Source organism: Harpegnathos saltator, unplaced genomic scaffold, assembly GCF_003227715.2.
Source record: "Harpegnathos saltator strain DR-91 unplaced genomic scaffold, Hsal_v8.6 scaffold3, whole genome shotgun sequence".
NCBI lineage: Eukaryota > Metazoa > Arthropoda > Insecta > Hymenoptera > Formicidae > Harpegnathos > Harpegnathos saltator.
The window spans coordinates 97,270-113,055 of NW_020230094.1; the positions used below are offsets into that span (position 1 = coordinate 97,270).

The 15,786-nt window shown below is 48.6% G+C and overlaps 1 protein-coding gene and 2 non-coding genes across 5 annotated transcripts in view; all 3 read left to right on the forward strand.

Annotated features, from left to right (window-relative positions):
* LOC105185493 (uncharacterized) overlaps positions 1-15,786 on the forward strand; it is a 57,177-nt gene that overhangs the window by 19,693 nt on the left and 21,698 nt on the right. For all 3 annotated transcript variants that reach the window (XM_011145051.3, XM_011145053.3, XM_011145052.3), the window contains exons 2-3: positions 10,104-10,306; positions 14,222-14,470. In XM_011145051.3, coding sequence (XP_011143353.2) covers positions 10,104-10,306; positions 14,222-14,470 — 452 coding nt within the window. The remainder of the gene's footprint in view (positions 1-10,103; positions 10,307-14,221; positions 14,471-15,786) is intronic.
* TRNAP-UGG (transfer RNA proline (anticodon UGG)) lies at positions 9,520-9,591 on the forward strand. Its single transcript has one exon. It is a non-coding gene; the product is annotated as a tRNA-Pro (tRNA).
* On the forward strand, positions 9,753-9,824 carry TRNAP-UGG (transfer RNA proline (anticodon UGG)). Its single transcript has one exon. It is a non-coding gene; the product is annotated as a tRNA-Pro (tRNA).

Consider the following 15,786-nt stretch of genomic DNA (forward strand, 5'->3'; position numbering starts at 1 on the left):
GTGCGAATATTCCTTTTTTCTTCTCTCTTTTTCGTTTCTTTTGTTTTTCCTCGATGATTTCGGCCGTCATCGCGTGGGTCTCGCGCCGGCGGACACGGAGGCCGTCCCCGCGGCCGGCTTAACACGGCCGGGGAAAAAAAATGGTCGCGCATTAGGTACGTTGGGCCCCGGTTATGGTCATTGCGCCAATTCACTCCGACATCCGTCCACGTCATGAGCGCTCGCGTGTGGACAGGCAGTTCGCTTCGCGGGCTAAATACTCCCGTTAGGGCTGCGTTTTCTTTTTTGCTTTTGCACTGTTGGTCCTCCTCTTCTTGTTGCCGCGGTGACAGTTTGCGGAGACAAAGAAGTCACGCGAGTCGCACGTGGGACTTTAGACGCGACGCGACGCGGCGTCGGGGAACGTCTCGGTGAGAATGTTCCAGCAAAGATCGACATGTGTCGTGAAATTATTTCAGGGTTGTTTGCTCGTCAAGCAGACAAGCGCGCGAGCACATGAACGTGAAAATCAAGGGGACTCGTTTCGGGTCAAGACACCGGAACATGGTCGTTTCCACTTAGCATGTTGATGCCTTCGTTACTAAACGGCGCTTAATTTCGTGAAAATTCGGGTCTGTAAATACATAACATATTTTATGCTTGACGAACGCTTAGCTCGATCAAGACTCTCTCTGAAACGTCTCTTTCGTGTATATCTAATTACACAACCGGTTAGTATTTCCCATTAAATTAAACAAGAATCCGACATGGCGGACACCGCGATTGCTGAATCCTCAGCCAGCGATCCAATCGTAATTGTAATTCGTTGTTCGATATCCAATTATAACGACGAAATATCACAAGGCACGTTGAAACGTTATCGGCTGTACGGTAACGCGTAAACTTGCGTAACGCAACGCAGGACGCGAGGATCCGGCGTGGAGACGCCGCGCCGGAGAGCACAATTTGAGAGCGGGAATAGACGAGCCGTAAATTCGCAGCGCAAACGCGACGTGTGTGCGTCATCGTCGTCGTCGCCGTGCTCGCGACGCGTTGTTATCGCCGCTTCTGCCGCGCAAAAGTTGTCGCAAAATTCCCCGCAGCGGCGCGTCGCACGCGCGGCACGTTCTCGATCGCAAGGTTTAACTAGCAGCCGTATTATGCAGCGCGCAGCGGTAACGAGTGCGCACAATAGCGCCGCGACGTTTCAGCGACGACAGCAAAAAAAAGAAGTGAAACGGGCCCGGGGTGGGGGTGGGGGGAGGGAACGTTAATTCATCTTGTCTTTATCGGGAACGTAACGCAGGGCGCTTTTGTTGCAGCGCGCTCTCGTTACAGCACGCACGTTCTCGCACGTGACGAGGCTTGGCGCAGCAGCGAGCGCAACTGGCGCGAGAGCTGGAGGTTGCAGTCAAGGCTGTAGAAAGGCGCTGCCGGTTGCATCTCTCGCGCGAGCTATACTAACAACAAGCGCGGTCGTCGACACCGCCGCTCCTCCGTTCGTCGCGCTGTTTGTGCAAGGTCGTTTTACTTAGGTCCGTGTCTCTTGGTCGTCGGATCAAGCCGAGCCGCGCTGCGTGCTCGCGTTCGCCGTCGTGACTGACGGGGATGACCCCACGGTGATGTCCGATGAATCGTATCGACTAGTCAGACGCTTGTAGAAGAGGATTGCGAGATTGCTGGAAAGCGCTCGAGTCGAGTTGAACGCTGCCGACCTCTCTCGGGGTTGTGCGTGCGTGGCGAGCCAGCCGTCCCGATTAATTGTACGAAATTACCACTTAATCGTATAAAATTGAGAGTCCAATTTATTCTCTCTCTCTTCCCCCCCCCCCTCTCTCTCTCTCTCTCTCTCTCTCTCTCTCTCTCTCTCTGCTATAACAGTATGAAATACAGTACTGGCAACCGTGTTCACTCCTCGACTGTCTAATTATTGCTCTATTATTTTATATTACTCTATATGAATCTATTATTATTTATACCAATATTCATTATATTATTATTTTTTTTTGTATTTTATTTTATATTCCATTACTTGTTTATACTTACCTTTCATATTCCTTCAACTAATGTATAACTCAAAATTCTTTGTATCATTTTTTACTTCCTTGCGCTTGAGGGGACACTGTTCCAGCGCTCAATAAATAACGTTTTCTCTCTCTCTCTCTCTCTCTCTCTCTCTCTCTCTGTCTCTGTCTCTCTCTCTGTCTCTGTCTCTCTCCGGATATACATCGACAGTGGATTTTATGATAAAAATTATACGAGCGCTAGAGGGCAAGTTATGTCGATTGTGTCGCGTTGAGTGCCGATTCGATCGATGTAATTGTCTAATAAGCTTTTCATTTCGCCCGTAGGGGCGATTGTTGTTGGCCGTCGCAGGGGAAGATATTCCGTGCGGCGGAATTAGCCGTGACTGATTCGAGATCTGTTATGGAGCCGCGAATCACCCCAACAGCTGCGTCGCTTGATCGGCGAGCCGCCATTAATCATTTCTTCTTGCTCCGCTTGCAATCGCGCGCACGCACCTCCTCCAGCGCGCCGCGATCCTGCCTTTTCCCCGATTGAACTTTTTCCTCGACTGCCGTCGGGCGGAGGCTTCCCGTCGCGCCCGTCCGGAAACTCGTCTTTAATCAAGACGTTGCTCCCTCGCCTCGCGAAGAGACTGACGTTATCAAGGAGGGCGACTTTCGAGCGTGATTATTATACTTTATAGAACGCGTCGTGTAATATGACACGCTCGATCAATTAAACCGATTAAACCGACCGGTAGATCAAAGGAAACGACGACGAGCAAGGAGAGCGAGAAGGAGAACAGCAGAGCCTTAATACTGAATAAAACGCGCGTAAAAATAGAAGAGCACCGAGCGCGCCGCGCGCCGGGTCGGGAGAAGATGAAGGTGCGCGATACAATGTGCACGTCGACCGACCGAGGTTTATCGCGCGACGTAGCCGCCGGCTTTATCAAGATTTTTCAACGGAAATGACGCGAGCGTCAAACGTCTTTCAGCCCAATGCGGTGACTTGATCACACCACGTGCGTAATGAAGCTTATGTTTTGACGTCGCCGGTCGTAGAAGGATCGCGCTCGGACCTCGCGCGATATTGTTTTCCGATTAGTCGCTCTGCGGTATCCTCCTCCTCGTATATAGCGAGTTCCGGGGAGAACAATATCGGTGATAACACGTGCGCGCACGTTGCGGAAGATGAACGCTGATAAGACGGAGTAAACCTCGGCTACATTGTCGGGCGGTCGGCTGGCCGGCTTACGAGGGAAATGGCGTATACGTTGCTTAATTAATTTTCCGCCAATTTGCGCGGTAAAGCTCAGGTCGACAGCAGCGGGAGGAAGCCCAGACCGTCGGAAGGAGAGAGCTTCCTTTCCTCACCAAGTCATTACACGGGCGTTTCCCATTCACTCGCGAGTTACCCGCGTGTGTTATCCTCCTCGCTCCGGTTTATCGCCCAGAATCTTCCCCGTCGAGGAAAGCCAGGGTGATGTGAGTTTCTCTCACCTGTCGACGTGCGATCGAACGGGGGAGACGGGCAGTTCCTGTCGTTAGCACGTAACTTCCGCTCTTTGTTTCGTCCCGTACGACCTGCGAACGCGTCATTTCGTATTCCCCCCCCCCTCTCTCTCTCTCTCTCTCTCTCTCTCTCTCTCTCTCTCTCTCAGTCTCTTTTCGTCTTTCGTTCTGCCTCCGCTCTCGTCGAGCGCAATGCGAACGAATCGCACATGCATGGACCAATCTCCATCGCGCCGCTGATACAGCCGCTATTACGTATTCCATTATTGAACCGCGAACCGTAACGCGCGCTCTCACATATGCGAGCGATCTTGCGGGTGCGATTACACCAGGTCGAGTCGCCGTACCGCGATATACCACGGGCAGATTATTGAGATCTCGATGATCTCGGCAGAGCCGCGAGGGGGGAGATGGTGTGTCAGCGTGAAGAAAGCTTCCTCCCGTTGACTATCTCGCCGTAATCGCGTTTCTTCCAACTCCTTTGTGAACGACCCCGCTTCATCTTCCAGCGGCGAAAGAGCCGACAGCCCGGCGTGTCTGATACGAGCAATCTTTCATTTGCGCTCGATGGCGGATAAGCAAGCTTCCGGCAGCGTTTCGTCGTCCCGTCGCTGAATTATTCGTTTCGCGTTCACGCGCGGACTCGCGCGCGCGCGCGCGTGCACACACCGCCGTCGTGGTGCACGTTTTATCCATCGACCATACTCATTACGTAATCACGTCAGGTGGAGGCTTCGCTTATGCTATTAGCGACGCAAGTCGGCGCGAACCGGACTCGATTAACAAGTCTCCGCCACACGGAGAGAGATCAATCGCGGCCTCGAACTTGACACGCGCGGCGTGAGTCGGTGCAAGCAACTAGTGTCTCCGATTTCTCGACCCTTCGATCCGCATTTCAGGCTTTTCGCGCGCAAACAGCAGAAAAAATCCGGCGCTTTCCTTCGTTCACGTAAGACCCGGCCGAGCTTCCAATCATCGTTCCGCGGTCGCGCGAGCGACTTGACGGGCTGTAATATGGGATTGTCTCTCCCGCCGGGTCACACACACACATACACATACACACACACATACGCATCAAACGAAGCGGATTTTCCAACTTGAGATGAAATGTCTGTTTTTCTCACTTTTGGAGCTCTCTCTCTCTCTCTCTCTCTCTCTCTCTCTCTCTCGAATTTATCCGGAAACTGTCAATTCTCGCACTGACTTTTCTGCACTCTTGGCATTTCCAACTCGCTCCCAGTTGGACGCGGAAACAATGCAGGCGAAGAATATATTTCGACGGAAAATGTTTATTCCGAGCGATTTATTATCCTTTTACTTTTCAATCCACATTAATTTGCTCTTCCTTGACGCGGTCGGGCGCGTAAAAGTCGTCTGATGTGTTGCAAAAATTGATATGGCAGATTGACCCGTTGACCTTCGCGGAAGACCTCTTCTCGTCGGATTAACGCGAAGCGTTTGTTCCGACATGTCGGAACAAACGCTATGCGAAATATCGCCCGAGTGAAATAAAGGTTGAATCTGGAAATTGAATGTTATCCTTGCTTCCGCCAGTTCCGCCCGAGGAGTTATCGCGCGAAATTGCGGGGCACATAAATACGAGTGAAATCGTGGCGATTGCGCAAAAGACGCGCGATTGTAGCACCGCACTTGATAAGTTACAGTGAGAGCGTGTGCGCGAATGCCCACGCGCGAATGATTATCATGTTCCTTCTTGTGCGGCGTGCGCGCGATGCGAGTCGCGTCTTGGCACAAAAACGCGAATGTTCGCCGCGTCGTGGTCGCCAGCCGTCTTCGTTAAATCATCGTTCGCCTTGTCGTTTGCCCGCACTTTACGTAACAAGTGTAACGTTAACGTGCGTTATGCGTCACTCTTCCGTATGTCTGAACCGCGCGAGAACTGATCGCCTTCGCACCCGACAAATTGATCAACCAACCGCCAAGGTTGCGCCGCGATAATTGCGCGTTTCTTCCGGAAAGTATTACGCATACGGAAAATGAGGGGGAAAAGCCACCGAGCGTTTTCCAGACGACCATTGCAGGGACTACGATCCGCTCCTTCGGGATGCCGCTTCGTCGCGAACTTTGCAAAGTCACTTTCGAGTAGAGTCGCCGGCTTTGAAAATTGAAAAGGTTATACAGCCTTTCGGGAAAACGAATCTGGACGAACGTAGTTTGCAAGGAATATTTTTAATCCAGGACGTTTCTCCACTACCAACTGAACTTTGACGGCCAAACTTGAGCGTCTGGCAACTTTACGTGCGAACATTTCGATTTCGCCAGTCGCGAACTAGGATTCGCATTATCCGTCCAGACCGAACTCTCAGTCGGTCCTCCGTCAAAAGATTCCTCAGCGCTTTTGCACTCGCTGTGTCTGTCACGTCTGAACCGTTTCCCTATTCGAGACAGATTTGACTGTTTGGATGATAGGACTGTGTGAATTTAGCCGCTAGCAGTGGCGATCGATCGCAACGCGCGCGACTGCATCGCTACTCATTTTGATATTACCATCATTATCGAGATTGCTGACACTCGCCATCCCAACGGGTTGCGATCCGCGACTCTCTCTCTCTCTCTCTCTCTCTCTCCTCTCTCTCTCTCTCTCTCTCTCTCTCTCTCTCTCTCTCTCTCTCTCTCTCTCTCTCTCTCTCTCTCTCTCTCTCTCTCTCTCTCTCTCTCTCTTTCTCTTCTCGCCTCTTGCGATTCTCGTGACCCTCGTCAAACGCCAATTTTTCAATTTTGTCTCTTTTGGAGCACGAAGCTCCGGAGCACCGGCCATAGTGGGCGCCTATTTATAGTCAGCGGAGCGAGAGTAAGTGGCACTCGCTCTTGTTGCTTCAATTGTTATCCCTTCCCCTCCGACCCCGATGACCCGAACATCCGGGTAAATGGGGCAGAGGGCGAGTCAAGAATCGGCCGCGGCCGCGCGGGTTATCTCGTCGACATCTTCGGAATAAGGTCATGTTGATTGCGATACGTTCTCCGCGTGTACCATCATCTGGCAAACTCGGCAGCGATCGCGATCGCGATCGCATACGTGCGCCGTTTCGATCGACGTTTCAACCCTGAGGCTCGCACGCTCGTACACACGTCATCCTGCCGTTTCGTAGTCGTCGGGCACTGTCCTATTCTGAGAATCTCGCTCGCTCCGCGCGAAACTTAATCTCACCCCGCCCCGTTCGCGTTGTTCAGTCGAAGCGCCGCATTTTTGTCAGCGATTCGATTATCTCTCTCTCTCTCTCTCTCTCTCTCTTTCTTCCGTGTGGTCTAGCTGAGCTCAAAGTTCGATTTTCTTTATCTCGGTTTTGTTTTTGCAATGCAACCTCCGCGCGCCGGCCGGGGAGTAGAACGCACTTTTGCAGCTCGTGTAGACGATAGCAACGGAGTTTATTATTCGTGAGTCTCGTCGCGACTGCGAGGACGAGAGAAACAAGCATGTGCGAAATATTCTCCCAATGCGTGTTCCCGCAAATTCTGGATGGACCGAATTGCGAGCGTCCTCCGCGAGCGGATGGCAGCTCCGACGTCGCGCGAGACATGGATGGAACACGGTCGAGATGCTCCGACAAACGAGAGACGCCATTGTGCGCGCTCCGGGATCGATAGTCTCGCCAGCCGCTAATGAGACTTTATTCCGGATCTCGACTAAGGTGATCGCGATTGAATCCTGAGACCCATTCTCGCCTTTCATAATTAATAATTCCGTGGATCTCTCCGAGTCTAGCCTGCCGGTTAAAATTGTTGTGCGATCGTCGCTGTATTAGCGAAATAAACGCGTCGCGTGAGATTGTATCGTCGTGATAAATGTGAAATAATCGAGCAAAACAAAGCCTCGTAAATAGCCTCGCTTGCTCCTACAGCGGCCGTTGTTTCTCCTTCTTTTTTTTTTTCAACACATGTTTTGTTCAGAAATATTACGCCGCAGGTACAAATTGCTGTATAGCTGCTCTTAACCCCTTGACATACAAATAAAACGGAATTTGATGCGTTTGAATAATACTATTTAATTTGGCTCAGCTGAACAGTTATGTGTAAGCTTAGAAACAGAACATTTTATTTGGAAATTTGCATTGCTATATAACATTTAATCAGGTTGATATATTATATTAATGGACAATAATTAAGTAACATTATAATGAGCATTTGAAACAAAACAGAATCGACGCACGATTCTTGGCGTCCGCCGGAGACAGTTCTTGACGTCTCGGAAACGTCAAAGTCTACGATGACACATGAAATGAATGACGTCTCCCAGACGTCATTATATGTCAAGGGGTTAATATTCTTTACTCTTGAACATTATATCAAATAACTTGATAAAATAACTTGACAAAAAAATTGAAAACTCGTGGCTCTTAATGGTTGGAGCGGAAAAATTACTTTGAAAGCAAACAGAAATTATAAAAAGATTAGCAGATTATTTTTATAATTATAATATATTTTTATAATTTATAAATTACCATGTTTAACGGTTTCAGCTTAATATACTCGATTTGAGTTTGCGTTTGTCGGTTGATTTGTGCGCACATATTTTGCAGTGAAAGAGAAAATAGACTCAAAGTTCGTCGCCACTCGTCAACTTCTTATCGTTTTAGAGCTGTCGAAAAAAATTATAAAACCAGAAGGTCAATGATCTTTCGGCGGTTAAAGAGACGAGAGAAGCTTCTAGCGAACTGATGTGAAAATGAATATCGCAACGAACTATTATGGTCACGTTGCAGCGTTTATCGCGCAGTGGGCGTCGACACGCGGAGATTACCGAGGTAATGTCTTCTCTCGATGTCTGCCTTTTTAAAGAAAATATCCCGAGCACTCGGCGCGTGGAACATTACCTGCCTCTGCGCTATTTGTCGGGTCGGCGATCCGCAAAGAACATTCACGTTAATTATTTTGCCCCTGTAGAGATATACTCGGCCTCCGTGTCCAACTAATAGCTATAACGCACCAACACACACACACGCACACGTATATAGATCACACGCACACATACACACAGCGTACATAACGTAGAAGATTGATTCAATTACTCGATCGTGTAAACGTTGCAATTCGTCGAAAATGAACATCCAGGCGATTTTATGCTCTTGATCGTTTGTCATAGTTGAAAAGGTTGACTATGTCTGTGAGAGAGAAAGAGAGAGACAGTTATTTTTCTTGGCGGACTGTCAAAGTCTCGATAAGAGATATCTGTACCGTTAAAGCTTACAGTCGGCGGTTGAGAGGACAATGATATATGGAGCATACAGAAGGAGGATCCATTATTTGTGAAATCTACTCTTATTACAAAGTTGCGCGTCTAAGGAGAAATTTATGTATTACGGATTGAATGCACTCTTTATACACGAATGATTGATGATCCTTGTAATAATACTCTTTTCGGTGTACTATGATGACATACTAGATGATGTACTATGAATGTACGCGAGAGTGGAAAACATTCGAATGAAAGTATTTTCTTTATGCCTTTCGGTATTTCTTATTGGCGTCAGACTGAGCTTGCATTTATTTTTTTATTAAAATCGTTATCAGCGGTATATTGTAATAGCAGTAATAATCAAAGCCTAAAGTCGTCTACTACTCCTTCTTGTAAAATATCAATAACTGAGCGAGTCGCTTAATGGCTGAACCGAGATTATTTCTTTTATCGTGAAGTTTTACGGACAAACATTTTTAACGTAATCTTCTTCAAAAAGATTATATAATCAGATATATTCTTTTTATAAAGATACTAAAATATGTGTTGTGTGTCTGTACATAGAGAGAACAATTTAGTTGAATTTAACAAATGCTTATTTGGCATAGTCCAAATAAATTTTTTGATTGATCGAACGAAGTTTTGTTTGACGCAACAAAAATATTTTGTTGCAGCTTAGTTCCAACGAAATGTTTCTGTTGCGTCAAATAAAATTTTGTTCGATCAATCAAAAAATTTATTTCGACTATTCCAAATAAGCATTTATTATATTCAATTAAATCGTTCTCTCTATGTAGCCGCACAATAATTAAATTCTTCTCGAGCGGCTCAGTGGTCTAGGGGTATGATTCTCGCTTTGGGTGCGAGAGGTCCCGGGTTCAAATCCCGGCTGAGCCCGGTTTTTTTTTCTTTTTTTTTTTCCCTTTACGTCGCAAATTTTTAGCAACAGACTTTGAATGTAATCTTTGTGAAGAAGAAGTCCGAATATAAATTTTTTTTATAAAGATGATAAAATATTTATTTTGTATAGACGCACAATAATTGTCTTTTTCTCAAGTGGCTCAGTGGTCTAGGGGTATGATTCTCGCTTTGGGTGCGAGAGGTCCCGGGTTCAAATCCCGGCTGAGCCCAACTTTTTTTCGTTTCTTGCAAAGTTGAATTAATTTTTCGATTGTTATTTGTAATAGAATCGTGTTAGTATTTTTTTTATTCATCATAGACTGCACGATTTATCATAGATTGCGCAATTTATTTACAAGATAACGCGTATCTCCTTTTAGAAACCAACAGAAAGCGCGGTTCACGGGAATTTGAAGCCACCCCACTTAACGGATAATCGTTCGTCCGCGCAATTTTCCCGGGAAGCCTTCATTATAGCTGCGTCATTAGTCTTTCTCCGATTGTTACAGGACTGGCAGCATGGCGGCCGAGGAAGGAATGTTGGGCGGCGGCCTGGGCTCGAAACTGAAATGTCCGACCCCTATATCGCGGTTAAGAGTAGAGAAGATCGAGGGTGGCCTGATGGTGGCTGGCGTAGTGATAGCCGCAAACTGTCAGATCGCTCTACCGGCGTTCGGATTTCTCTTTATGCTCGTCGGCGCCGTACTCACTGGTTCGTACTTAATGTTTCCTTATGAGATATCCGCCGTAAATTTGCGGACAAAAACGGAGAATGTCGCATTTTTGCAAGACTCCGTATCGCGATATGTATACTTGTGCTTTGGTCTCTACGAGTACATCAAGCAGCAGCTGCTGCTGCCTCTCTTTATCGCGTAACATCAGCCGAAGAGAAGAGAATTGTCTAGGACGCAGAGACAAACATACTTTACAGTTTCACTCATGAGAGGTGAAGCTACTGCTTGTCGTGCTACACACTCTGTATCCAGAGCACCGCTTTCAAATTCGCCAAGTTTCACAAACATTGTACTTTGAAAGCACATTCCGCAAACACAAAAGCGGCGGCGTCCCCGAGATATCATTATACTTCTTCATAAAGCGCTCACGTCGCACGGCGGAGCCCGTAAAAAACATTTTCTCTGCAGTCACGGTGCAGTTGCGTTTCAGCCGCGCGTTCGGCGCGTCGAACGTGTCTCTCATTTCGTAGATGTTGTACGTCCTTTCCATCGGGTAAATAAAACTGGGCGCCCCCAATGGGCTGACGCGCTCGCTCGCACAAAAATGCAGCGGAAATGTCAGCGCGGACTCGGCGGACGCGCTCTCTCGAAACGCGATAAATACGGCTTGCTTTTCTCTCTCTCTCTCTCTCTCTCTCTCGCTCTCGCTCTCGCTCTCGCTCTCGCTCTCGCGAGCCCTTGTACGACTTCCCGTTGCGGAGAATTTTAATCGCGTAATGCACAATTTTTATAATTAGATGCGCGCTCTCGTATAAATTGTCACGTTGCACATAGACACACGTACAACGGTCACGTCTGTCAGTCGGGCGAACGGGTCTCGTGAATATTCACGAGTCCTATGCGTAATATCCTTTTTTATTCGTCCTCTGCGGCGTTATCTCGTTACGCGTCGTTTGCATTCGCATTTGCATCTCACGATCGGACCCGCAAAATTCGCGCCGGCTACCGCTCGGAGAGTGGTTTCAATTTCGTCGAACCAGCATCATCGACGGTGGGGACGAGCTTCAAGGCGTGTTCACCCCGTCCCAAGCCGTTGTAAAGTTCGGAAAACGCCGGATTTCGGAGACCTGTCTTCGACATTCGACATTCGACGTGCAGCTTACCGTCGATTATTCGCGAATTTCGACCGCTCGTCCACCTGTGCTCGCCGAGAGCGTCCGCGCGCAACTAGAGTGATACATTGCCTCGCTGATTGGTGTAATTTGAAGCTTTCCATTTCAGAGAAAGCACAGACTCTATAATCGTACGTGGGCCGCTTAGAAAGGGGAATCGATATTTATATCGAGACGAGGGAGACCGTAATGACTCATTAGCGCTCAACGAGAAAGTGCTTGTCTCTTCCGTTCTGTTTTGTCGCGACCAATCGCAACCTGGTTTATCATCATTGTTATTTCATTCAAGTAGATTCATTCTCCCTTTTATTTTCGTCACGATGAAATAATTTCCACCCCGGGGATAACACATCGAAACATGCGCGATATTTTTTATTCGCGTTGCTTCACGATATTCCTCGGGATAAAATGCGACTCGTGTCGGAGACGAATTGTCAATAGCCGACGTAACGAACGGATAACGCGTAAGCCGGCATTCCTCGTACTATTAATCGGACTGAAGCCTTCGCTGACATGTTATAAGCGGATTAATTACATAGGAAAGGAAGCCGTATTCGTCAAGCCGAAGCGCAATAACGGACCGCGCGAAAATATCTGATATTTGGAAAACCGTCGCGTCGTGTATCACGGATATGCCGCAAACTGCGTCGATCTCATTGTCGCTGATTGATCAGATGTCGCGATCGGACAGAACTAGCTGCTCCGTTTCCATTTCGGAAATCTTGTCGTCCCAACACGAACGAGTATCATTATTGACCTGACCGCGTTGTTTTACAATTTACGTTCCTACTAGTTTCATCGCTAATCATGCTCTTACCGGTTTGCGTTATCCGGCAATATCGCGCGAAACTGTTTATCACAGCTCACGTGAAACCATCGAGCCCCGACGACGTTAATGTTCGATAATAATACACGAGGACTCTTCTCTCTCGGCGAGAGCGGCGGATTTATATCCGCGCGCGAGAGACCTTCGGAGACCTCGAAGGCGCGCGCTTCCCGCCTCTCCCGTTGAATTAATTTGAGAGCCGCTATAGAGTTCGTTTGTCGCGGCCATTGACCTCGCGGAGAGATAGCACCATAGATACGGCTTTCGTATCTGCGAGAGGCAAGAAGACAGACACGGCGACGGTGAGGAGGAGAAGGAGGCGCGAGAGAAAAGGCCCGCGCGAGCCGAGAGAGCAACAGCTGGCCCTTCGCAAACGCCGTCACTTCTCGGGCCGCTTCTTCGTGTATACGCGGTCTGCCGGCTGTTGTTACCAACCGATTTATCAAAAACCGGTCGCTCGATCGGTTCTTTCTTCCTCCCTCCTCTCTCTCTCCCTCTCTCTCTCTCTCTCTCTCTCTCTCTCTCTCTCTCCTCCGCTGTTTGCCATCACGCTTTTCTGCCGGCCTGCCTGCCGTCGCCGTGCCAAGACCGGTTTCTGTAGTCCATTTCCCTTTCGTTATTTCTAACCCTGCTTTCGTCTCTCTTCCTCTGAGATACTCTAGATATCTTCCCTCCTTCCGCCACTGTTTGTCGCTCACTTGAACCACGTTAATGTCTTTGACGCGGCCGCTTATCGCGCTCGGGTCTCACCGGAGGCTCCTGTCCGTTGATTACACAGGCTCGACGGATCGAAGTCGCGCGAGGGTGCGTGTCACCGTTGGAAATTTCGTGGAAATCATTTGCGCGACTGTACGTTCCTCTGAAATCGGTGGTTTTTCGAGCGGCGAGAGAGGGAAGCAGGATCTCGCACGCTGTTTGCGCGGTTTATCGATGTTGTTCGCGGGGAGAGAGAGAGAGAGAGAGAGAGAGAGAGAGAGAGAGAGAGAGAGAGAGAGAGAGAGAGAGAGAGAGAGAGAGAGAGGGCGGGGGAGAGGGAGAGAGAGAGGGAGGGAGAAAGCGAGTGAGAGGCGAGAGACTGCGAGAGGAAGTCCGCCGAATCTGCGCATGCCGACGTTGCGAAGCGTTTCGCCGGAGTTATCGATTAAAATATGCTCGAAGGCGAACTCCGCCGCCGAGGCCCCGCTTGTATTTACGCGCTGTAATTTCCACGTCTCGTTTACGAAGCCGTGTCTTCTCTCGAAATATACCGCGAGGCTGCGACTCCTCTGCACCACCCTCCCCGGTTTTCGCAAAGATAAGCGAGGAAGGAAGGGAAAAAAGGCAGAGGAGAAAGAAAGAAACATCCTACGCGATTTTCTCCCTTCGAGACAACATAAAATTGTCCGTCGCGAAAGTTTCCTCGCTGTGTGTTGCGGCCTCACAGCCGGAGCCGATAGTTGGAAACCTGCTCGAGGCCTGTCGAAGCAATGCGATTACAAAGTCCCCCGCCGAGTGCGGAACGATTTTGCGGCATTGCGCGGAAGACACGCGAATGGAGCGTAAAGCTTCACTTAGCGAGCTCCTCGGAGCTTGACTCCCATCAAAGTCGATCGTTCAAACAATGTGGCTGTCGCTCAGCGACTCTCACGAGCGTATACGTACGTTTCATTCTTGCAACGTCTGACGACGTGCAGCCACTTTATCGCCCGGTTGATCAGTCGCTCGTCTCCATCGGAGACGTGACGAAGAATCACTTTGCGGAGCGAATCATCTCGCAAAATCGCGCCTGAGATTGTCGGCCGGTCGGGGTAAAACGATCGAGTTCTTTCGATGTTCCATGTCGAGAAGGTACGTCGAGAACGAACTATAATATAATTGTAAATAATATAAAGATAATGCTGCTCGTGCGATTTCCTCCCTCTCTCTCGCTCTCGCTCCCGCTCCCGTTAACGACCGCTCGTTTCTCTCTGTTGCAGCTGCTTCGTACCGAGGCCCGGGCGAGGACGAGGACAAGAACTCGTACGCCGCACGAATCGCCTTTACCGGCAATTCCCGCATTCTAGGGCCGATCTGCATAGTCGTGGGTGCCCTTATGCTAGCGCTCGGAGTGTTGCTCTGCATGTTAACGAGAAGGGCCAGGCGGAGGGAGCGCAGGGTGGGCTTTCACTGTCCGCTCCACGGGGACTTTTATCCTCTAAGTCCGGTCCAAGGTATCAAAATGCTCGGTAAGTACATTTGAACGAGAGGCGCGGTTCAACCTCTTGCGAATAAATATTTACGTTGCGAAATAGAGCGACAAGTGAAGACGTGTAGAGAGACATCGGGTGAAAAGACCTTTTGGTCAAGTTACGCAAACTCCCTTGGGCGAGCCGAGTCGATTGGGCGACCTGACGCGAAAATTTGATCCGATAAAAACGTAACACGATAATGCATCGGATTAATTTTGAGCCAAACTAAATTTGAAGTTTTTTTTCCTTTTTTTCTGAAACGGGTGACAAGAAGAAATTGGCTGAGAGAAATAGAGGGCGGTTGGTTTCGCCACGCACAACCCTGAAATTGAGTTCGTTTAACCCACTTCCAGCTGCTTTGACCGAACCTTTTTTTTTTCTCTCTTTTAGAATACAAGTACTCGAGGGATACATGCGTGGCAGATTGGAGACTATATTTTTATAAAGGTTTGATTCCGCAGTTGAGGCTCGAAAGTGTGCAAGCTCGTATCAAATTCCCCGCGAAATCGCAGTTGTTTTTTTTTTTAGGAACGTTACTCGTGAACATCGCAGTCTGAGCAGACGCGTCCGCGTTGCTTTTCTTTTTTCCTAGAGTTCACGATCCGCGCACGCAATTATTATTCCTACGCGGGACGGACGCGTTGGACCGTCATTTCGATAATACTTCTTTCAAAAAGTTCGAGAGACGATCCCGACCGAGTCGTCTCGCCACGCAACGGCCATTATCGTCGTGTCACGCGATGCCATTACACCTTCTGCGTTATCTCGCCCAAATTATGCTCAAGTGCTGGAATTCGCAGCGAACGATAATTGCCAAGTCATCGCCAAAGCCGTCCTTTCTCCTCGTCTCGCGATTGAATTGCTGCTGCTCCTGGCGGCCATTTCTCCCGGTCTCATTCTCTATCGGACATATCCGGAATCAAGTATTGGCTAAGTGCAAAAGTTTCGGCGGCTCTCTCGAAGATTCGATCTCCAGTTCCAATTTGATGCGGGTGTGTATAATATACCAAATAAAGTAATAACAGGAGGAGACAATGATTACTCGGTGAAATAAGAACATATCGATTTCTAACGATAGAAATATGTTCGGTTGGATGAAAGAGTTTTCTGGTGAAATGTCAACAGAAATTCCGATTCAAGTTGCCAAAACTCAGTCTATAAATTATCAAGATTTCTGTTTTCAAGCGGAATTTCTGAATGACTTTGTCTCATTCCCGACTAGAAATTTATCCCATGGTCCTGATCAGGTTAACCTCATTTGGACATCAGGTTCCAATAAGGTAATATTATCGGGTCTTAGTAAGTCATGTAAC